Raw genomic sequence first — 24913 nt, forward strand, 5'->3', positions numbered from 1 at the left:
TTTGTATCAGCTGTGTGGTGCTAGGGGAGAAAACCAAAAGGTCTGGGAAACCCTGAGCTAGATCACATACCTGTTTGACATTTGCTGGTAGCTTGTTCCACGGATAATTCTGCCTGATGTGGAATTCCACGTCCGTGTTCATTGCTAGCTAGTTTGAATCGGGATCCACGAAACGAACAGCAGCGGGTTTTTTTTGGCAAGTCCAAGATGACTATACGCGCCGAAACATATATATATATATTAAAATAAATAAAAAATGTATACAGTAACTTGATAATCCGAATGTTTCCGAGCTGAATAGAGCAAATTTTTCCTTTTCAATAAATGTCCACTTCCGTGTTGTATTTCGGAACGATCGTTCGTCACTTCCGTCCGAGGCGGAACCAGCTGAAACATGGCGGCTGATGTGAACACTGACAGAATGATTACTGCATCAAACTCACTACCGTTTCTTGTTAAATATGTAAGGAAGACAATCACACGGTTGTCTCCATTCCAACAATTTATACTCGACCTTGTAAAATACATGTCCTGTATTATTTCTTACATAGAGTATAGTGGTCATATAAACTGTCTACCTAGTGGCTACAACTGTCAAACTATGACCTGTCCACATTAAACTGGTCTGACAAGGTCTAATTGAGAAATGTTTTATTTTTATAAAAACGTATTAGATATAAATAAAGCATTTACATCTTATTGGGGAAAACTCAAAAAAATGTGTTTTAGATGCATGCCAGCAAAGCCACTACACAACATTAAACAATATATGAATTGCACTTTAATGGTGACAAACGGTGCCCACAAAACTGTTAGGGCCTCTACATAAAGCTGCCTCAACAGCAGAGCTTCATTTTTAGTAACAAGGAGTGAATCCTTACCACTGCTACACCTGGCTCGCAGCGGAGCCTTGTCTGGCAGTGAAACAGTTCATTCAGCCTCATTTACTGCCTTTAAAAAACATAGCTGATATGGCTGACTTGTTAAACAAATGTGGTTTCTACTGACAATTGAAATGTACAAACTATGGCATAAGAGAATGACGAGCGGATAAGAGGCAATCTGTAATTTCAATTAAAACAATGAGTGAGCTAGGACGGACGTAGTCAATATAACTATTTGTTCAGCACTTTTAAAATTTACAGCGACATAATTCAGAATGGGCCGTTCTTACAGTATTCTCCCTGTACACCAAGTCAGAACCGGAGGATAAATAAATGGGGCATATACAGTGAATTCGGAATGTATTCAGACCCCTTGACGTTTTCCACATTTTGTTACATTACAGCCTTATTCTAAATGTATTGCTTAAATTGCTTCACCGTAGGGATGGTGCCAGGTTTCCTCCAGACATTCAGGCCAAAGAGTTAAATCTTGGTTTCATCAGACCAGAGAATCTTGTTTCTCATGGTCTGAGAGTGTTGCCTTTTGGCAAACTCATAGCAGGCTGTCGTGTGCCGTTTACTGAGAAGTGGCTTCCGTCTGGCCACTCTACCATAAAGGCCTGATTGGTGGAGGGCTGCAGAGATGGTTGCCCTTCTGGAAGGTTCTCCCATTTCCAGAGAGGAACTCTGGAGCTCTGTCAGAGTGACCATCGGGTTCTTGGTCACCTCCCTGACCAAGGCCCTCCTCCCCTGATTGCTCAGTTTGGCCGGACGGCCAGCTCTAGGAAGAGTCTTGGTGGTTCCAAACTTCTTCCATTTAAGAATGATGGAGGCCACTGTGTTCTTGAGGACCTTCAATACTGCAGACATTTTGGGGTTTTACCACAGGTGGACTCCAATCAAGTTGTAGAAACATCGCAAGGATGATTAATGGAAACAGGATGCGCCTGAGCTCAATTTCGAGTGTCATGGCAACGGGTCTGAATATTTATGTAAATAAGGTTTTTCTGTTTTTGTGGTTTTATACATATGCCAAAATATATTCAAAAATGTTTTTGCTTTGTCATTGTGGGGTATTGTGTGTAGATTGATAAGGATTTTTATTTTATTTTATTCATTTTAGAATAAGGCTGTAACATAACAAAATGTGGAAAAAGTCAAAGGGTCTGAATACTTTCCATAAGCAAAGTTGGTCAAATATGACAATGCTATTTGCATTTCACAACATATATCCCAGTTTTCATACTGTAAAAATGAATGAGATAAATCAACTGTCTGAAATGCCTGGACTGTGAGTCAACCTTGCCACTGGCTTTCAGTGGGATTAGACACCGTTCTTGGAGAGCTCAAAGATCAGCATCTGCACCTTAACTCACTTGGGTTACGGCCCAAATGGCACCCTATTCCTTATATGGACCATTAGTGCAATACTTTAGATCAGAATCCTATTGGCCAATTGTGACGCAGGCCTCAAGTCACTTGGTAACCAACCAGTATAAACAGTGTTGGGGTACAGCTCAGAGTCACATGGCAAGGAGCCGAGCACACAGCACTCTGACGACAACTAGCTGCCTAGTAGCTGACATCTCAATTTTGTTATTCAATCTCTCTGTTTTCCTCCCCATATGCTGTAAATCAAACGTGACAGTAACTCATCTCAATGCCTCAGGAGTTTTAGGGGAGGTGGGGGAAGGGGAATGGGCCTAACAAGTTGTACGCTGCTGTCCTAGAGATAAATGTATGATCCAAATGGAACCCTATTCCCTACATAGTGCACTACTTTAGGACAGGACACATAGGGAAAGATCCAGCTATGGGAAAAGGACAGCATTCTAATTATATAGATGAGTTGAGGTGGAGATAGATGATGTAAGAAGGAGGAGATAATAATAATTATAATAATAATAACAACAAAACAACATCTGGTCTGCCACTTTGCATCCTGCTTTTAATAAGTGTCATCAAATCAAATGTTATTCTTATTTAATTTTGCAAACGTTTCATAAACAACAGGTGTAGACTAACAGTGAAATGCATAAGGGCCCTTCCCAACAATGCAGAGAGACAGAAAAAATAGAAAATAAAAAAAGACTAAATGAGTACCGAGTCCATGTGCAGGGGTACGAGGTAACGGGACGGGTACTGAGTTCATGTGCAGGGGTACGAGGTAACGGGTACTGAGTCCATGTGCAGGGGTACGAGGTAACGGGTACCGAGTCCATGTGCAGGGGTACGAGGTAACGGGTACCGAGTCCATGTGCAGGGGTACGAGGTAACGGGTACCGAGTCCATGTGCAGGGGTACGAGGTAACGGGTACTGAGTCCATGTGCAGGGGTACGAGGTAACGGGTACCGAGTCCATGTGCAGGGGTACGATGTAACGGGTACCGAGTCCATGTGCAGGGGTACGAGGTAACGGGACGGGTACCGAGTCCATGTGCAGGGGTACGAGGTAACGAGTACCGAGTCCATGTGCAGGGGTACGAGGTAACGGGTACCGAGTCCATGTGCAGGGGTACGAGGTAACGGGTACCGAGTCCATGTGCAGGGGTACGATGTAACGGGACGGGTAACGAGTCCATGTGCAGGGGTACGAGGTAATTGAGGTAGATACTGTATGTACAGTACCAGTCAAAAGTTTGGACACACCTACTCATTCAAGGTTTTTTCTTTATTTTTACTATTTTCTACATTGTAGAAAAGTAGTGAAGACATCAAAACTACGAAATAACACATATGGAATCATGTAGTAACCAAAAAAGTGTTAAACAAATCAAAATTCAAATCAAAAATCAAATGTCCATTCTACGTGGACAGGGGACCTTCTAGGAGGGAACGTGGCCATGAACCACTCGAGTTTTTCCGGATTCTGAGCTTGGCCAGTTTATTCTCCAGTGATTGTACGTTCGCCAATAGAACGGAGGGTAGAGGCGGATTATTTCTTCACCAACATATTCTCGTCACGATGTCGACCTCTCTTACGCCGTCATTTCATGCTTCGAGAAGCTTTTTTTGAACATTTTAACTCTTGTTTTGCCCTGATAACGAATCTGTATTGAAATATTTGCTAGTCGTTCTCTTTCACAATAGATAAAAAAAAAAGAAGATATATTGAGTAATGGATTGGATGAAGGAGTGGAGTGCTATCTGAGGATGTGGTTCAGTGAACCTCTTATGAAAAAACTTCACTGACACCAGATGGCTGCTGTTGGCTCCTAGAGCTAATGCCTTTGGCTCGGTAGGCTAAAGCAGTCTGATGGCGTGTAGGAAACTGGATGGCCTGGGTTTGAAACCCTGTTGGTCACAGATTTGTATTTATTATGGATCCCCATTATTCCTACCAAGGCAGCGGCTACTCGTCCTGGGGTTTATTAACGATATCATAACCGCCATCGATAAAAGATTGTACTGTGCAGCCGTCTTCAGGCTTTCGACTCTGTCAATCACCGTATTCTTATCGGCAAACTCAACAGCCTTGGTTTCTCAAATGACTGCCTCGCCTGGTTCACCAACTACAAAATCGGAGGGCCTGTTGTCCGGACCTCTGGCCGTCTCTATGGGGGTACCACAGGGTTCAATTCTCAGGCCGACTCTTTTCTCTGTATATATCAACGATGTCGCTCTTGCTGCGGGTGATTCCCTGATCCACCTCTATGCAGACGACACCATTCTGTATACATCTGGCCCTTCTTTGGACACCTTGTTAACAAACCTCCAAACGAGCTTCAATGCCATACAACACTCCTTCCGTGGTCTCCAACTGCTCTTAAACGCTAGTAAAACTAAATGCATTCTTTTCAACCGTTTGCTGCCCACACCCTCCCGCCCGACTAGCATCACTACCCTGGACGGTTCTGACCTAGAATATGTGGACAACTACAAATACCTAGGTGTCTGGCTAGACTGTAAACTCTCCTTCCAGACTCATATTAAACATCTCCAATCCAAAATGAAATCTAGAATCGACTTTCTATTTCGCAACAAAGCCTCCTTCACTCATGCCGCCGAACTTACCCTAGTAAAACTGACTATCCTACCGATCCTTGACTTCGGCGATGTCATCGACAAAATAGCTTCCAATACTCTACTCAGCAAATTGGATGCAGTCTATCACAGTGCCATCCGTTTTGTTTCCAAAGCGCCTTATACCACCCACCACTGCGACCTGTATGCTCTAGTCGGCTGGCCCTCGCTACATATTCGGCGCCAGACCCACTGGCTCCAGGTCATCTTTATAAGTATGCTAGGTAAAGCTCTGCCTTACCTCAGCTCACTGGTCACGATAACAATACCCACCCATAGCACATGCTCCAGCAGGTATATCTCACTGGTTTAAACATCAGCTATCTGAGCAACTAACCGATCGCTGCAGCTGTACATAGCCCATCTGTAAATAGCCCATCCAATCTACCTACCTCATCCCCATATTGTTTTTATTTACTTTTCTGCTCTTTTGCACACCAGTATCACTACTTGCACATCACCATCTGCACATCTATCACTCCATTGATAATTAGCTAAATTGTAATTACTTGCTATTATGGCCGATTTATTGCCTTACAGTGAGGGAAAAAAGTATTTGATCCCCTGCTGATTTTGTACATTTGCCCACTGACAAAGAAATGATCAGTCTATAATTTTAATGGTTTATTTGAACAGTGAGAGACAGAATAACAACAAAAAATCCAGAAAAACCCATGTCAAAAATGTTATAAATTGATTTGCATTTTAATGAGGGAAATAAGTATTTGACCCCTCTGCAAAACATGACTTAGTACTTGGTGGTAAAACCCTTGTTGGCAATCACAGAGGTCAGACGTTTCTTGTAGTTGGCCACCAGGTTTGCACACATCTCAGGAGGGATTTTGTCCTCCTCTTTGCAGATCTTCTCCAAGTCATTAAGGTTTCGAGGCTGACGTTTGGCAACTCGAACCTTCAGCTCCATCCACAGATTTTCTATGGGATTAAGGTCTGGAGACTGGCTAGGCCACTCCAGGACCTCAATGTGCTTCTTCTTGAGCCACTCCTTTGATGCCTTGGCCGTGTGTTTTGGGTCATTGTCATGCTGGAATACCCATCCACGACCCTACTCAGGAAATAGTATTCATTTCGTCAGCAAAAATAGTGACAAAAATATTAGTTAAACACTTATATTTCTGTGGCGAAACTATGACTAAATAGACCCTATAGTCAGATCTATAACTGGGTACTATAACTAAACAAAAATTATTTTTCATTTCAGTTGACTTAAATGAGACGGAATTATCTCGGTGACTAAAATCTGACCGCTAAGTGGACTGGACAAGAGTTTTTGGAGAGATTGTGAGCTTTTCAGTGATAAGCACAATTAATATAAACAGCACAGAAGCACAGCTCTGTTCAGCAATGGGAAGGACGCACCACACCTGCCACATACAGTCTAGCCTACACCAGCTGCTGAGCTGTAGGTGAGCAAGCAATGAGTGTTAGCAGACAGGCAACGCTTGAAAAGAGAATTATCTAATAAAGGTAAATGAATCAATAAACCATGATGAATTATTAGTCATACAGCAGGGTTAATGAATAATCAATGTAATGATCAATGTAGGGATCGATTAGTCTGATTAGTTCCGGAAAGTCCAGGAACCACTGGAGAGGGAAAGAAATGTGTTAGGAGCCAGGATGCCATTAGGAGGGACAGCAGGAAACAGATGGTCAAGGGAGTAAAAGCTTCAGAACCTTGAAGGAAAGGAACGGGCTGAGCCAGAAGGTGATAAACAGTGTGAGAAGTTTATGGGGGTTGCAGGTCACCAACGGATTGTGTGTAAATGCATGTGCGTAAGTAAGCAAGAACTATATAATGACTGTTTTGTAATCCTGACGGCAGAACGTTCTCTGAATAAAGCTACAGAAACCTTTTGCAGAAAGCTGAGTCCTTGCCTAATTATTTTAACCCATTGTCTTACAAACCTTGGGCATTAGTCAAGGCGAATTTATTATTGATTATTATCATCAAGATATAAAATTCCTTTAACAATTGGTCCTTCGAGCCGGATTTCAAACTGCCGCTGTCGTTCCGAGGAGACACGGAAACCGTGCGGATGAAATATCCGTAAATCAAAGACCTGGCCCTTTACTGTGGGTTCTTCACAGGCCGGTGGCAAACTAGTACGCGACAGAGGTGGTGACGAGATTCAACGAACATTGAAAAACTCAGCTGCAAATAACAAGGTTAGTAAGCTTTATTCATTGTTTTGGGGAATAGCACCTGTATGATTACATTAAATAAGGAATGAGTGGTACACCTGTGTGTCTGCGTTGCATGATGAGTGATACACCTGTAGGTCTGCATTACATGATGAAATGAGGAATACACCGGTATGTCTGCATTGCATGATGGAATAAGGGACACAATTGGGTGTTGGCATTAAATGAGGAAACGATTGATGTGAGAGTGAAAGGCAGGAGCAAGTAGAGGATTTTAATGTACTCTGGGTGTTAGACGCTGGAACTATCCGGAAGGGAGTTTGTATCTAGTGACCTGTCTTTATAAGTTTGCGTGGAGAAAAATCGGTTTTAAAGGGAACCAAGTATTCTGTGCAAATGGAAGATAGGAATCAGGTATAAATCCAAACAGGAGGAGGAGGGGTCCGAAATGACTCCACGGTATCTGTGGCCACTACCAATATAAACTAGCTAAATGTTGAGTACCTAAAACGTAAAATTGGTGGAAAGACATTGGCCGGAAACGTAAATTGGAAGGCGAAATATATTAATATAATTATGAGGGAGGACAGACATGATTACATTAATATAGGTCGCCTGTCTAAATACGTCTAGGAGGGGATGGTCAGATCTTCCGGAGGCGCAACCTAGGTCTGATTATCCATGGGAGGAGGGAGACCTAATATGGCGGAGTGAGATACAGATATTATTGTCAATTACATGAAGCAACAGATAAATAGGCTGTTAACTAGGGCTTTACGACCCCTGGAAGATAGTTTATAGTTGCATACGTATGCGACCTAATGTCCGATCAAAAGTCACCGCTATAGATAAAGTTTCAAGAAGGAGATACACATAGATTGTACAACACATAGACACATTGGGAAGTTTCCACAAGGGTAAGAGGATAATTGCGTGTGAGATGGATAATGGATCTATCAAAAGTCATGAAAGAAATTATTCTGGGACCCTAGAGGAAATTACCAGTAGGACATTGACAAAGGAAAATACAGCACACACATAGAGGTCAATAGCAAGTACACACAGATTGTAATTGAATCAGAGTTTTATAAATTAAAGCACATAGAATAAAAGATGGATTATTCGTAAGAACCTTAAACTTTCTAAATTTCTAGATTGGGGGAAGAAGCAGAATAAATACGAGTGTACTTTAAGTTAGGGCTAGGGGGCAGTATTGACACGGCCGGATAAAAAACGTACCCGATTTAATCTGGTTACTACTCCTGCCCAGTAACTAGAATATGCATATAATTATTGGCTTTGGATAGAAAACACCCTAAAGTTTCTAAAACTGTTTGAATGGTGTATGTGAGTATAACAGAACTCAAATGGCAGGCCAAAACCTGAGAAGATTCCATGCAGGAAGTGGCCTGTCTGACAAGTTGTGTTTCATCTTGGCTCTTTTTATTGAAGACTGAGGATCTTTGCTCTAACGTGACACTTCCTACGGCTCCCATAGGCTCTCAGAGCCCGGGAAAAAGCTGAACGATATCGAGGCAGGCTCTGGCTGAAACACATTATCGCTTTTGGCAAGTGGCCGATCAGGGTACTATGGGCTTAGGCGCATGCCCGAGTCGACCCCATGCTTTATTTTCTTTCGTCTGTTTACCTAAACGCAGATTCCCGGTCGGAATATTATCGCTTTTTTTATGAGAAAAATGGCATAAAAATTGATTTTAAACAGCGGTTGACATGCTTCGAAGTACGGTAATGGAATATTTAGAAATGTTTTGTCATGAATTGCGCCATGCTCGTCACCCTTATTTACCCTTTCGGATAGTGTCTGGAACGCACGAACAAAACGCCGCTGTTTGGACATAACTATGGATTATTTTGAACCAAACCAACATTTGTTATTGAAGTAGAAGTCCTGGGAGTGCATTCTGACGAAGACAGCAAAGGTAATAACATTTTTCTTATAGTAAATCTGACTTTGGTGAGTGCTAAACTTGCCGGGTGTCTAAATAGCTAGCCCTGTGATGCCGGGCTATCTACTGAGAATATTGCAAAATGTGCTTTCACCGAAAAGCTATTTTAAAATCGGACATATCGAGTGCATAGAGGAGTTCTGTATCTATAATTCTTAAAATAATTGTTATGCTTTTTGTGAACGTTTATCGTGAGTAATTTAGTAAATTCACAGGCAGTGTTCGGTGGGAATGCTAGTCACATGCTAATGTAAAAAGCTGGTTTTTGATATAAATATGAACTTGATTGAACAAAACATGCATGTATTGTATAACATAATGTCCTAGGGTTGTCATCTGATGAAGATCATCAAAGGTTAGTGCTACATTTAGCTGTGGTTTGGGTTTATGTGACATTATATGCTAGCTTGAAAAATGGGTGTCTGATTATTTCTGGCTGGGTACTCTGCTGACATAGTCTAATGTTTTGCTTTCGTTGTAAAGCCTTTTTGAAATCGGACAGTGTGGTTAGATTAACGAGAGTCTTGGCTTTAAAATGGTGTAAAATAGTCATATGTTTGAAAAATTTAAGTTTTTGCATTTTTGAGGTTTTTGAATAACGCGCCACGGGATTACACTGGCTGTTGAGTAGGTGGGACGCCTAGCCCATAGAGGTTAACAACATGGGTAGTAAATCCTCTAAGGAGATCCCGGTATTGACGGGAGATTAACGTTTTATGCTGGGAAAAGATAAGAGGAACATTTATTTTGGCCCGAAATGGAGGAAGAAATACGATTTTGATGGATGTTTAAATGTTGAAAGATTGGAATTAATGGTAAAACAAATACATAGGGTCTGTGGGGATAAGACAGAGAAGCAGCGCACAGAGGGCCTTGACATCGCTCGGGTATGGCTGGCAGAAGCTAGAAAGAGAGCGGAGGGGGCCAAGAATAAGGGAGTTACTAAGAATGAAGGTTTGGGTAGCCAGGAGCAGACCGAGAGGACTCCCACGGCTCCCACAGAGACACCATCTAAACCCAAATTATACCCCTCCCTGGCTGACCAGGGGTGGCGGGAGAACCCAGATAACGAGGTGGTGGTAGTGAGACGGAGGCAACCACATCAAGTACCCGTACCAATACCCCCTCCCCCATATGCTGATCCTCAGGGAGCCAAGGGAGGTAGAGAGGAAGAGACACAGGGAGGAGGACAGGATTTAGCCACTTTATTGAAAAAGTGGATAGAAACGAAAGGAGCAGAGTATTTGATGGCCACTCTAGGAGAGATTGCAGGGAATGGTAGAGGTGACAAAAGAGAACAGAATAGCAGGAAAGGAGAGAAAGAGGAATACAAGTGTTTCAATTGTCACAAGCTAGGACACCTTGCTAGGCAGTGTAAAGCACCGTGTAACTGCTGCAGGGAGGAAAACCATTATGGTAGAGATTGTAACAAAAACAGAGACAAGCAAGGCCAGAGAGGGAGTAGAGACAGATACAAAGAGACGGTCAGGTGCCCCCAGCCAGACTCAGAGGAGGAGGAGGATGGGGCAGGACTAACTATGGAGAGCGGGGGAACAGACACTAGTGAGGGGAAGGACGATTTTCAGAATTTAGTTATAAACAGCGATTGTGAAGTTTTTGAATTGGCTACAATCGTCACCAACGGATTGTGTGTAAATGCATGTGCGTAAGTAAGCAAGAACTATATAATGACTGTTTTGTAATCCTGACGGCAGAACGTTCTCTGAATAAAGCTACAGAAACCTTTTGCAGAAAGCTGAGTCCTTGCCTAATTATTTTAACCCATTGTCTTACAAACCTTGGGCATTAGTCAAGGCGAATTGATTATTGATTATTATCATCAAGATATAAAATTCCTTTAACAACGCTCCGGCTAACCAGTCTTCTAGTTACATCCCCTTTGCATCTTCTTTGGGATCAGTGTACAGGACGGTTGAGCTAACGTTGGCTAATGCGATTAGCATGCGGTTGAAAGTAACAAGAACATTTCCCAGGACATAGACATATCTGATATTGGCAGAAAGCTTAAATTCTTGTTAATATAACTGCACTGTCCAATTTACAGTAGCTATTACAGTGAAAGAATACCATGCTATTGTTTGAGGAGAGTGCACATGTAACAGGGTTGTAACAGTATAGCTTCCGTCCCTCTCCTCGCCTTGAACCAGGGACCCTCTGCACACATCAACAACTGACACCCACGAAGCATCGTTACCCATCGCGTCACAAAAGCCACGGCCCTTGCAGAGCAAGGGGAACAACTACTTCAGGTCTCAGAGCGAGTGACGTCACCCGATTGAAACGCTATTAGCACGCACCACCGCTAACTAACGAGCCATTTCACATCGGTTACACTCACCCCCCTTTTGACCTCCTCCTTTTCCACAGCAACCAGTGATCCGGGTCAACAGCATCAATGTAACAGTATTGCTTCCGTCCCACTCCTCGCCTCAACCTGGGCTTGAACCAGGGACCCTCTGCACAGATCAAAAACTGACACCCACAAAGCATCATTACCCATCGCACCACAAAAAACGCGGCATGGGCTGACAACGAGGACGAAGGCACCACGCCATGGGAAAGGCAAGAGGAAAAGAGGAATACATAGGAAACTCACAGCAGCAGACTGGACTGGTGAGTGCAAACAGGCCTTTAGTCAGTTGAAACAAGCTCTCCTCGATCAGGTCATGCTAGCCCACCCCTGATTTTAGTAGACCTTTCTTGCTGTCTGTAGACGCATCTAGTAATGGATTAGGTGCTGTCCTCTCCCAGGTGCCAGAGGATAGGTCTGCAGCCAGACCCGTAGCATTCGCTAGCAAATCACTTACTTATGCACAGTCAAATTATCCTGCCCATAGGTTAGAGTTTTTTGCTTTACGCTGGGCCGTCTGTGAGAAGTTTAGTCATTGGCTAAGGGGCAAGCCTTTTACTGTATGGACAGACAACAACCCATTAACGTACATCCTATCCAAGCCCAAATTGGACGCCTGTGAACAGAGATGGGTTGCTAAACTCGCTCCATTCGAGTTTGACATCAAGTACATCCCCAGTCCCAAAAATCCCATTGCTGATGCACTCAGTAGACAGCCATTTGTGCAGCCGAGCGCTCTCCACCGCATCACAAGGGTTCCATACAAGGCCTTGCTGGAAGAAGCTGCGGGAGTCCGTGCTGAGAAGGTGCAAGATGTGTTCCGCTGGTCGAACCACCCATTCGACCTCGAAAGCTGCTCACCGTCAATTTGAGGCAGATGCCCGTGAAAATTGTCATGGACTGCCACACTACCTCCTATCCTTCTCCTGGTTCTCTGTCAAAGGAAGCGGTGTCAGCAGTCCTGAGGTCGCAAGGGGAGGCTGGTCTACAGAACTGTGCGCTGCTACTGCCTCAGCTCACTCAGTCACTGGTGCCATCTGAGATGTCAGATGTGAGAGTGCTATCCCGTGACGACCTGATATCAAAGCAGCGCCAGGATGACGCACTCGCCAGAGTTGTCTTCTACGTGGACAGGGGCCGTAGACCTTCTAGGAGGGAACGTGGCCACGAACCACTCAAGGCTCTGCGGATTCTGAAGACCTGGGAGAAGCTCACTCTGAAAATGGGTGTACTATATCGTGTTACCAAAAGTTTGCTGTCAAGGAAGAAGATGTACCAGTATGTAGTACCCACCTCAATGAGGGAGCGGTAGTTTTGAAGGGTGAAGCTGGTCATCAGGGGCAACAGCGGACGTTGTACTTGACGAGACAGAGGTTCTTCTGGCATGGTCTGGAGTCGGATGTCAGAGAGTATGTCAAGGCCAGAGCTCCACTGGAGAACATCATCACGACTGAGCCCCTCGAGTTGGTGTGCGTGGACTTCTGGTCTGCTGAAGACTCCAACAACAAGTCCTTGGATGTTCTGGTCGTCACTGATAATTTTACTAAGATGGTCCATGCCTCCGAACCAATCAGCTAAAGCAGTGGCACTTCAGCTGTGGAACAACATCTTCTGTGTGTATGGTTTTCCTCGTCGTATCCACTCTGACCAAGGGGCCAACTTTGAAAGTAAATTGATTGCTGAGTTGTTGAGTGCTGCAGGAGTCCAGAAGTCGCACACAACTCCCTACCATCCGATGGGGAACGGGGGAGTCGAAAGGTTCAATAGAACACTGGGAAACATGATCAGGGCTTTACCTACGAGAGCGAAGCACAGGTGGCCCCAGAAGCTGAAGTCGTTGACCTTCGCCTAAAACTGTACAGTCCATGAAACCACGGGCCACGCCCCTTTCCAGTTGATGTTTGGGAGAACCCCACGTCTGCCTGTCGACACGATGTTTGATACTGTGCTGCAAGACTCAGAGGTTGTAGACTATGACGAGTACATAAAGTCCCTGACGAGAGACCTGAGGGAGGCCATGGAGACAGTACAGGTGTCGGCAACCAAACAGCTGAAGAGGCATGCGGGCCTCTACAACAGGAAGATCAGAGGAGCTCCAGTGGAGGTCGGTGATCGGGTGCTGCTGGCGAATAAGGGTGAACGTGGAAAGAGGAAGCTGGCGGATCATTGGGAGAACAACCTCTATATTGTTACGGAGACGAATAGTGACATCCACATCTTCAAGATACAGAACATGTCGACTGGAGAGAACGGTCCACCGTAATCTGATAATGCCTGTAAACTTCTTGCCTCTCCCTGACACTGCCTTGGAGACACCAAAATACGGGAGACCGTGAGGATCCGAGTGAGGAGATGGAGGACTCATCCATGAACGATATACCAGAAATGGACATCGGTGAGAGGACTAGTGTGTGGGTATCAGAACAGACCTCGGGGGAAGCACAGCCGGAGCACTCTGAAAAAGAAACCGCAGATGTGCTGGAAGATAGGCCACTGACGAGGGACCCTCAGAACTCACCACATTCTGAGGGTGCCACTGGTGGCACAAGCATGTCAGAGCTAACCTTTGGAGAAGAAATGTCCGAACCCTCTGAAGAAGAAAGGCATTCTGAAGATGCCGCTGGTAGCACAAGCTCCAGCAACAGTCACAGAACCCTTGACCTTGACTACCCACCGACTGTGGACAGTGACCCACCAGTGGTGGTTGTAGGTGAAAAGGTTAACCTCTCTAGGGCAGGCGGGACGAATTCGTCCCACCTACGTAACAGCCAGTTGAATCCTGTGGCGCGATTTTCAAATACTTTAAAAATCCTATTACTTCAATTTCTCAAACATATGACTATTTTACAGCTATTTAAAGACAAGACTCTCGTTAATCTAACCACACTGTCCGATTTCAAAAAGGCTTTACAACGAAAGCAAAACAATAGATTATGTCAGCAGAGTACCAAGCCAGAAATAATCAGACACCCATTTTTCAAGCTAGCATATAATGTCACAAAAACCCAGAAGACAGCTAAATGCAGCACTAACCTTTGATGATCTTCATCAGATGACACACCTAGGACATTATGTTATACAATACATGCATGTTTTGTTCAATCAAGTTCATATTTATATCAAAAAACAGCTTTTTACATTAGCATGTGACGTTACGAACTAGCATACCCCGCACCAACTTCCGGGGAATTTACTAACAATTTACTAAATTACTTACGATAAACGTTCACAAAAAGCATAACAATTATTTTAAGAATTATAGATACAGAACTCCTCTATGCACTCGATATGTCCGATTTTAAAATAGCTTTTTGGTGAAAGCACATTTTGCAATATTCTAAGTACATAGCCCGGCCATCACGGGCTAGCTATTTAGACACCCGGCAAGTTTAGCCTTCACCAAAATCAGATTTACTATTATAAAAGTTTGATTACTTTTTGTTGTCTTCGTCAGAATGCACTCCCAGGACTGCTACTTCAATAACAAATGTTGGTTTGGTCCAAAATAATCCATCGTTATATCCGAATAGCGGCGTTTTGTTAGTGCGTCCCAGACACTATCCGAAATGGTAAATCAGGGTCAATTCGTGACAAAAAAATTCTAAATATTCCAATACCGTACCTCGAAGCATGTCAACCGCTGTTTAAAATAAATTTTTATGCAATTTATCTCGTAAAAAAGCGATAATATTCCGACCGGGAATCTCCTTTTCAGCAAACAGAGGAAAAAACACAAAGACGGGGCGACCAGTGCACGCGCCTAATGCCCATTGTCCCTTGATCGGCCACTTGAGAAAGGCGATAATGTGTTTCAGCCTGGGGCTGGGATGACGACATTCAGGTTTTTCCCGGGCTTTGAGAGCCTATTGGAGCCGTGGGAAGTGTCACGTTACCGCAGAGATCCTTTGTAATTGAATGAGATGTCAAAGAAAGACAATAAATGGTCAGACAGGCCACTTCCTGTAAAGGAATCTCTCAGGTTTTGACCTGCCATTTGAGTTCTGTTATACTCACAGACACCATTCAAACAGTTTTAGAAACTTTGGAGTGTTTTCTATCCAAAGCCAATAATTATATGCATATTCTAGTTACTGGGCAGGAGTAGTAACCAGATTAAATCGGGTACGTTTTTTATCCAGCCGTGTCAATACTGCCCCCTATCCCTAACAGGTTAAACGTAATGATAACTCTGTTAGGACTGTCAGGTCAGCGGCTGGTTGGGTTAGGAAACGCCCCAGTGAGACTCATAGAGACTAATGCAGACACTGAGGGTTTTTCATACAGAATTCATTAGAATACCTGTGTGGGTGTAGGATTAGAATCCAAGTCTGTAGCCCATTTTTATTTTTAACTTTCGAGAGACCCCATGGAGGTCATGGGTCAAAGGTCAAGTACGCCAAGGTTTTTCTGTCTGAGGTTCTTATTGTCACTGAGTGTACTGGAGATGTAACAGTCATGTTTTCCTACGGGGTCTTTGAATTTCCCTAGTTCTCTTTGGAGAATAGTCTTTGCACTGGAATATTTGGTGACATATGTATTGCAAGGTATTGCATACCTCATTTTGTTTCTATTATATTATGCAAGTGTAATTCAGCAGGGGAGAATGTAACAGGGTTGGTTATGTTTCCACTTGCCTCTAAAGAAAGGTGTATTTAATGTTCAAGCATTCTTATTGGTTGGTTCAACTCTGATGACAATAAGGCTTGTTGTGATTGGCCCCGCTTGCAGATAGGGGGAGATCGCGAACGTCAGGTCTTCCCAGTATGAAAATGTGATGCAAGGGGTAGGTCACGTTCTGAATACTGTTTTATATTTTACAATGTGTACAAGTTTGCTGTACGTTACTGATTTATACATGTGTGGGTATATGGTACCTGTTAGGGATTGAGGGGCTTTCTGGGATGTGCTTTGGCATATGATTGCTGTAAATAAGTGTGTTAGCTAGCATGCTAGCATACACCGACATAATGGTCACATAAGCCCACTGCTAACACAGTTGTCTTCATGCTACAGATTTTACCATCGACAGCCATCAGTATCATTAAGCCCTGCACAACTAACGTGCTGTTTCCCATTTAACAACAGGAATAAATGATGCTCAACTGGGACCGCTGGCTGATGTGATTTATTAGGAGAAAACACAACGCAAGGAGAGTACGATTTACATCTGTTACACACAATTTTGAACATGAAAAGTTATTAATAAACAAATTAGGCACATTTGGGCAGTCTTGATACAACATTTTCGACAGAAATGCAATGGTTCATTGGATCAGTCTACAACTTTGCACACACACCCACACACACACACACTGCTGCCATCTAGTGCTCAAAATCTAAATTGCACATGGGCTGGAATAATACATTATGGCCTTTCTCTTGCATTTCAAAGATGATGATACAAAGAAAATACAAAAGAACAGTTGGTTTTTCTTTGTATTATCTTTTACCAGATCTATTGTGTTATATTCTACTACATTCCGTTCAAATTTCCACAAACTTCAAAGTGTTTCCTTTCAAATGGTACCAAGAATATGCATATCCTTGCTTCAGGGCCTAAGCTACAGGCAGTTAGATTTGGGTATGTCATTTTACGCGAAAATGTTTAAAAAGGGGCGCATCCTTAGGAGGTTTTAAGAAACACAAGCTGCTTTACGAAATTAAAAGCAATCGCAGCGTTGAGTTTAATAGTTAAACAACAGTCTAGCTATGTTTTTCTCTCCCTTGAGGAGGCTATAGAAAAGTAGGCTGTGTTTTTATTTGTAGTCTCGCTCAAATCTCCGACATTTTGAATTTGAAATACAGGTACTGTAGCCAACTTAGCTAAGTCTCCCTCTTTTCCTCAGAGAAAACAGCCTCATTCTAGTCACCCTTCAAAAGACACGACCCATAATACCGCTACTACATTAGTTTTTTCTTCTATCGGGCATTGGCAGGTCGCACTTTATATTCATAAAGCATATCTCGGACGTTCTAAGCTAGGCTACTTGCTGACTTGTTTAGCCTACAGTCATGTTACCTCATCAGCTGGCTGTAGCTAACAGCCTGGGGTGCGTTCAGCAGTATGCAACGTTTTGGAACGTTCGGATACAAATATGCTACAGTATGTAGAACACAGCGGAATGTGCTGAGGGGAGGACGGCTCATAGTAATGGCTGGAACGGAGTCAATGGAATGCTAGAAACCACATGGAAACCAGATGGAAACCAGATGGAAACCAGATGGAAACCACATGGAAACCAGATGGAAACCACATGGAAACCACATGGAAACCAGATGGAAACCACATGGAAACCACATGGAAACCAGATGGAAACCAGATGGAAACCAGATGGAAACCACATGGAAACCACATGGAAACCAGATGGAAACCAGATGGAAACCAGATGGAAACCACATGGAAACCAGATGGAAACCAGATGGAAACCACATGGAAACCACATGGAAACCACATGGAAACCAGATGGAAACCACATGGAAACCAGATGGAAACCAGATGGAAACCACATGGAAACCAGATGGAAACCAGATGGAAACCACATGGAAACCACATGGAAACCACATGGAAACCAGATGGAAACCAGATGGAAACCACATGGAAACCAGATGGAAACCAGATGGAAACCACATGGAAACCAGATGGAAACCAGATGGAAACCACATGGAAACCACATGGAAACCACATGGAAACCAGATGGAAACCAGATGGAAACCAGATGGAAACCACATGGAAACCAGATGGAAACCACATGGAAACCACATGGAAACCAGATGGAAACCACATGGAAACCATATGGAATCCAGATGGAAACCAGATGGAAACCAGATGGAAACCACATGGAAACCACATGGAAACCAGATGGAAACCAGATGGAAACCAGATGGAAACCACATGGAAACCAGATGGAAACCACATGGAAACCACATGGAAACCAGATGGAAACCACATGGAAACCAGATGGAAACCAGATGGAAACCACATGTTTGATACCGTTCCATTGACTCCAGCAGCCTCCGCTGGTAGGACCTGCTGAAAATGGAATAACATCAGATATTTTTTAAATGTCATTTCACCTTTATTTAACCAGGTGGCCAGCTGAGAACAAGTCCTTTATTTAACCAGGTAGGCCAGTTGAGAACAAGTCCTTTATTTTACCAGGTAGGCTAGTAGAGAACAAGTCCTTTATTTAACCAGGTAGGCTAGTTGAGAACAAGTCCTTTATTTAACCAGGTAGGCTAGTTGAGAACAAGTCCTTTATTTAACCAGGTAGGCTAGTTGAGAACAAGTCCTTTATTTAACCAGGTAGGCTAGTTGAGAACAAGTCCTTTATTTAACCAGGTAGGCTAGTTGAGAACAAGTCCTTTATTTAACCAGGTATGCCAGCTGAGAACAAGTCCTTTATTTAACCAGGTAGGCCAGCTGAGAACAAGTCCTTTATTTAACCAGGTAGGCCAGTAGAGAACAAGTCCTTTATTTAACCAGGTAGGCTAGTTGAGAACAAGTCCTTTATTTAACCAGGTAGGCCAGCTGAGAACAAGTCCTTTATTTAACCAGGTAGGCCAGCTGAGAACAAGTCCTTTATTTAACCAGGTAGGCCAGTAGAGAACAAGTCCTTTATTTAACCAGGTAGGCTAGTTGAGAACAAGTCCTTTATTTAACCAGGTAGGCCAGCTGAGAACAAGTCCTTTATTTAACCAGGTAGGCTAGTAGAGAACAAGTCCTTTATTTAACCAGGTAGGCTAGTTGAGAACAAGTCCTTTATTTATCCAGGTAGGGTAGTTGAGAACAAGTCCTTTATTTAACCAGGTAGGCTAGTTGAGAACAAGTCCTTTATTTAACCAGGTAGGCTAGTTGAGAACAAGTCCTTTATTTAACCAGGTAGGCTAGTTGAGAACAAGTCCTTTATTTAACCAGGTAGGCTAGTTGAGAACAAGTCCTTTATTTAACCAGGTAGGCTAGTTGAGAACAAGTCCTTTATTTAACCAGGTAGGCTAGTTGAGAACAAGTCCTTTATTTAACCAGGTAGGCTAGTTGAGAACAAGTCCTTTATTTAACCAGGTAGGCTAGTTGAGAACAAGTCCTTTATTTAACCAGGTAGGCTAGTTGAGAACAAGTCCTTTATTTAACCAGGTAGGCTAGTTGAGAACAAGTCCTTTATTTAACCAGGTAGGCTAGTTGAGAACAAGTCCTTTATTTAACCAGGTAGGCTAGTTGAGAACAAGTCCTTTATTTAACCAGGTAGGCTAGTTGAGAACAAGTCCTTTATTTAACCAGGTAGGCCAGTTGAGAACAAGTCCTTTATTTAACCAGGTAGGCCAGTTGAGAACAAGTTCTCATTTGCAACTGTGACCTGGCCAAGATAAAGCAAAGCATTGAGACAAAAACACGGAGTTACACATGGGATAAACAAACGTACAGTCCAATAACACAATAGAAAAGCTGTATACAGTGTGTGCAAATGAAGTAAGGAGGTAAGGCAATAAATAGGCCATAGTGGCGAAGTAATTACAATTTAGCAAATTGACACTGGCGTGATAGATGTGCAGATGATGTGCAAGTAGAAATACTGGTGTGCAAATAGACTACATGGAATTCCTATCGACAACATTCCAGAAAGCTTTCAACTGAATGTAGCCATTCAGTAGCTTACTGAACGTAGCCATGGTAACATTACCAGTAGCCTACTGAATGTAGCCATGGTAACATTACCAGTAGCTTACTGAACGTAGCCATGGTAACATTACCAGTAGCCTACTGAACGTAGCCATGGTAACATTACCAGTAGTCTACTGAATGTAGCCATGGTAACATTACCAGTAGTCTACTGAATGTAACCATGGTAACATTACCAGTAGCTTACTGAACGTAGCCATGGTAACATTACCAGTAGCCTACTGAACGTAGCCATGGTAACATTACCAGTAGTTTACTGAACATAACCATGGTAACATTACCAGTAGTTTATTGACTGTAACCATAATTTACAAGTAGCATCCTGAATGTAACCATGGTAACATTACCAGTAGTCAATATGCAAATATTTGGTGGCACAGAAAGAAAGGAAAAGGGATAACAAGCTATTGATTTGATTTGATTTGATTCCTCCTGTCAAAACACTATAGATAATCCCTCTTGTTACTAGACTATATCTGACTGGGTAGATAATCCCTCTTGTTACTATATAGACTATATCTGACTGGGTAGATAATCCCTCTTGTTACTATATAGACTATATCTGACTGGGTAGATAATCCCTCTTGTTACTAGACTATATCTGACTGGGTAGATAATCCCTCTTGTTACTATATAGACTATATCTGACTGGGTAGATAATCCCTCTTGTTACTATATAGACTATATCTGACTGGGTAGATAATCCCTCTTGTTTCTAGACTATATCTGACTGGGTAGATAATCCCTCTTGTTACTAGACTATATCTGACTGGGTAGATAATCCCTCTTGTTACTATATAGACTATATCTGACTGGGTAGATAATCCCTCTTGTTACTATATAGACTATATCTGACTGGGTAGATAATCCCTCTTGTTACTAGACTATATCTGACTGGGTAGATAATCCCTCTTGTTACTATATAGACTATATCTGACTGGGTAGATAATCCCTCTTGTTACTAGACTATATCTGACTGGGTAGATAATCCCTCTTGTTACTATATAGACTATATCTGACTGGGTAGATAATCCCTCTTGTTACTAGACTATATCTGACTGGGTAGATAATCCCTCTTGTTACTATATAGACTATATCTGACTGGGTAGATAATCCCTCTTGTTACTATATAGACTATATCTGACTGGGTAGATAATCCCTCTTGTTTCTAGACTATATCTGACTGGGTAGATAATCCCTCTTGTTACTATATAGACTATATCTGACTGGGTAGATAATCCCTCTTGTTACTATATAGACTATATCTGACTGGGTAGATAATCCCTCTTGTTACTAGACTATATCTGACTGGGTAGATAATCCCTCTTGTTACTATATAGACTATATCTGACTGGGTAGATAATCCCTCTTGTTACTAGACTATATCTGACTGGGTAGATAATCCCTCTTGTTACTATATAGACTATATCTGACTGGGTAGATAATCCCTCTTGTTACTATATAGACTATATCTGACTGGGTAGATAATCCCTCTTGTTTCTAGACTATATCTGACTGGGTAGATAATCCCTCTTGTTACTAGACTATATCTGACTGGGTAGATAATCCCTCTTGTTACTATATAGACTATATCTGACTGGGTAGATAACCCCTCTTGTTACTATATAGACTATATCTGACTGGGTAGATAATCCCTCTTGTTACTATATAGACTATATCTGACTGGGTAGATAATCCCTCTTGTTACTATATAGACTATATCTGACTGGGTAGATAATCCCTCTTGTTACTATATAGACTATATCTGACTGGGTAGATAATCCCTCTTGTTACTAGACTATATCTGACTGGGTAGATAATCCCTCTTGTTACTATATAGACTATATCTGACTGGGTAGATAATCCCTCTTGTTACTATATAGACTATATCTGACTGGGTAGATAATCCCTCTTGTTACTATATAGACTATATCTGACTGGGTAGATAATCCCTCTTGTTACTAGACTATATCTGACTGGGTAGATAATCCCTCTTGTTACTAGACTATATCTGACTGGGTAGATAATCCCTCTTGTTACTATATAGACTATATCTGACTGGGTAGATAATCCCTCTTGTTACTAGACTATATCTGACTGGGTAGATAATCCCTCTTGTTTCTAGACTATATCTGACTGGGTAGATAATCCCTCTTGTTACTAGACTATATCTGACTGTGTAGATAATCCCTCTTGTTACTATATAGACTATATCTGACTGGGTAGATAATCCCTCTTGTTACTATATAGACTATATCTGACTGGGTAGATAATCCCTCTTGTTACTAGACTATATCTGACTGGGTAGATAATCCCTCTTGTTACTATATAGACTATATCTGACTGGGTAGATAATCCCTCTTGTTACTAGACTATATCTGACTGGGTAGATAATCCCTCTTGTTACTATATAGACTATATCTGACTGGGTAGATAATCCCTCTTGTTTCTAGACTATATCTGACAGGGTAGATAATCCCTCTTGTTTCTAGACTATATCTGACTGGGTAGATAATCCCTCTTGTTACTATATAGACTATATCTGACTGGGTAGATAATCCCTCTTGTTACTAGACTATATCTGACTGGGTAGATAATCCCTCTTGTTACTAGACAATATCTGACTGGGTAGATAATCCCTCTTGTTTCTAGACTATATCTGACTGGGTAGATATTCCCTCTTGTTACTTTATAGACTATATCTGACTGGGTAGATAATCCCTCTTGTTACTATATAGACTATATCTGACTGGGTAGATAATCCCTCTTGTTACTATATAGACTATATCTGACTGGGTAGATAATCCCTCTTGTTACTATATAGACTATATCTGACTGGGTAGATAATCCCTATTGTTTCTAGACTATATCTGACTGGGTAGATAATCCCTCTTGCCTCTAAACTACATGTGACTAGCTAAATAACTTTATTTTGAGTTAGTATGGACCGAGTGACTCAGACTTGAGCAATTGGACTCGAGCACAGGGGACTTGGGACTCGATACGGATTTGAGGTTTAGTAGTCCACTACATGACTGGGTGAAACAGTCCTTATCTGGAGGTTTAGTGACTCCACTACATGACTGGGTGAAACAGTCATTAGCCTCCGTTCTACTTTAGGACATCAGTGTGGCTGTGGCATCTAGAACGTTGATAAGTGTGGAAATGACGTGACTGAATGATACAGGTGTAACTCATGCTAGTGTACGGAGCTATCTGGCGTTTGTGCTACTCTTTCTCTCTCACTCAACTTGTGTGTGTCAGTTTGTTTTGTAACTAATGTGCAATATCTATGGAGGAGGAATTAGGAATTGACATGGCCAGATAATTCCTATATAATATTCTTCTTCTATATGTTTGTCATATTTCTGCGGTTGGGAAGAGAATAGGATGTGTTGCAGAAAAATATGTTGTTAGGACAAGACTACAGCTTATAGGATGTTAATTTGATCACTCTTTCGTTGCTGAACATTTTAAAAAGGCTTTGAAAGTTTAAAATGTCAGACTTGATTTTTCCTAAAGAAAAAATGTGTCCACCCCTACAAAAAATATCCATTAATTATAATCCACGCAATAATTCACATTTCCTGCTTCTGCAGGATTTTTTTCCTGCTGTAGCAAGCTGGTTCAATTTAAGATCCTACATATGTACAGTTGAAGTCAGAAGTTTACATACACTTAGGTTGGAGTCATTAAAACTCGTTTTTCAACCACTCCACACATTTTTTGTTAATTAACAAACTATAGTTTTGGCAAGTTTGTTAGGACACCTATTTTGTGCATGACACAAGTAATTTTTCCAACAATTATTTCACTTATAATTCACTGTATCACAATTCCAGTGGGTCAGAAGTTTAAATACACTAAGTTGACTGTGCCTTTAAACAGCTTAGAAAATTCCAGAAAATGATGTCATGGCTTTAGAAGCTTCTGATAGGCTAATTGACAACATTTTAGTCAATTGGAGGTGTACCTGTGGATGCATTTCAAGGCCTACCTTCAAACTCAGTGCCTCTTTGCTTGACATCATGGGAAAATCAAAAGAAATCAGCCAAGACCTCAGAAAAAAAATTGTAGACCTCCACAAGTCTGGTTCATCCTTGGGAGCAATTTCCAAACGCCTGAAGGTACCACGTTCATCTGTAAAAAAAAATAGTACGCAAGTATAAACACCATGGGACCACGCAGCCGTCATACCGCTCAGGAAGGAGACGCGTTCTGTCTCCTAGAGATGAACGTACTTTGGTGCGAAAAGTGCAAATCAATCCCAGAACAACAGCAAAGGACCTTGTGAAGATGCTGGAGGAAACTGGTACAAAAGTATCTATATCCACAGTAAAACGAGTCCTATATCGACATAAACTGCAACTGCACATGGGGACAAAGATCATACTATTTGGAGAAATGTCCTCTGGTCTGATGAAACAAATATAGAACTTTTTGGCCATAATGACCATCGTTATGTTTGGACGAAAAAAGGGGGTTAAATAATAAACAAGTAATTGGTTGAGTGAAGCCAGGTGTGATAAGACAAAGACAGAACAAATGGAAAATGAAAAGTGGATCGGCGGTGGCTAGAAAGCCGGTGACGTCGACCGCCAAAGCCGCCCGACGCCGGAGAGGGACCGACTTTGGCGGAAGTCGTGACGCAGAATTCACCCAATGTATTGTGGGAAGCTTGTGGAAGGCTACCCGAAACGTTTGACTCAAGTTAAACAATTTACAGGCAATGCTACCAAATACTAATTGAGTGTATGTAAACTTCTGACCCACTGGGAATGTGATGAAAGAAATAAATACAGAAATAAATAATTCTCTCTACGATTATTCT

The 24913-nt window shown here is 42.2% G+C and overlaps 1 protein-coding gene across 2 annotated transcripts in view; it reads right to left on the bottom strand.

Moving 5' to 3' along the window:
- fam91a1 (family with sequence similarity 91 member A1) overlaps positions 1-341 on the bottom strand; it is a 112769-nt gene extending 112428 nt beyond the window's left edge. For both annotated transcript variants that reach the window (XM_045695090.1, XM_045695088.1), the window contains exon 1: positions 71-341. In XM_045695090.1, the coding sequence (XP_045551046.1) occupies positions 71-142 (72 nt within the window). In that variant the 5' untranslated portion in view covers positions 143-341. The remainder of the gene's footprint in view (positions 1-70) is intronic.
- Positions 342-24913: the final 24572 nt, after the last annotated feature.

The sequence above is a fragment of the Salmo salar genome, chromosome ssa14 (assembly GCF_905237065.1).
Source record: "Salmo salar chromosome ssa14, Ssal_v3.1, whole genome shotgun sequence".
Classification (NCBI taxonomy): Eukaryota; Metazoa; Chordata; class Actinopteri; order Salmoniformes; family Salmonidae; genus Salmo; species Salmo salar.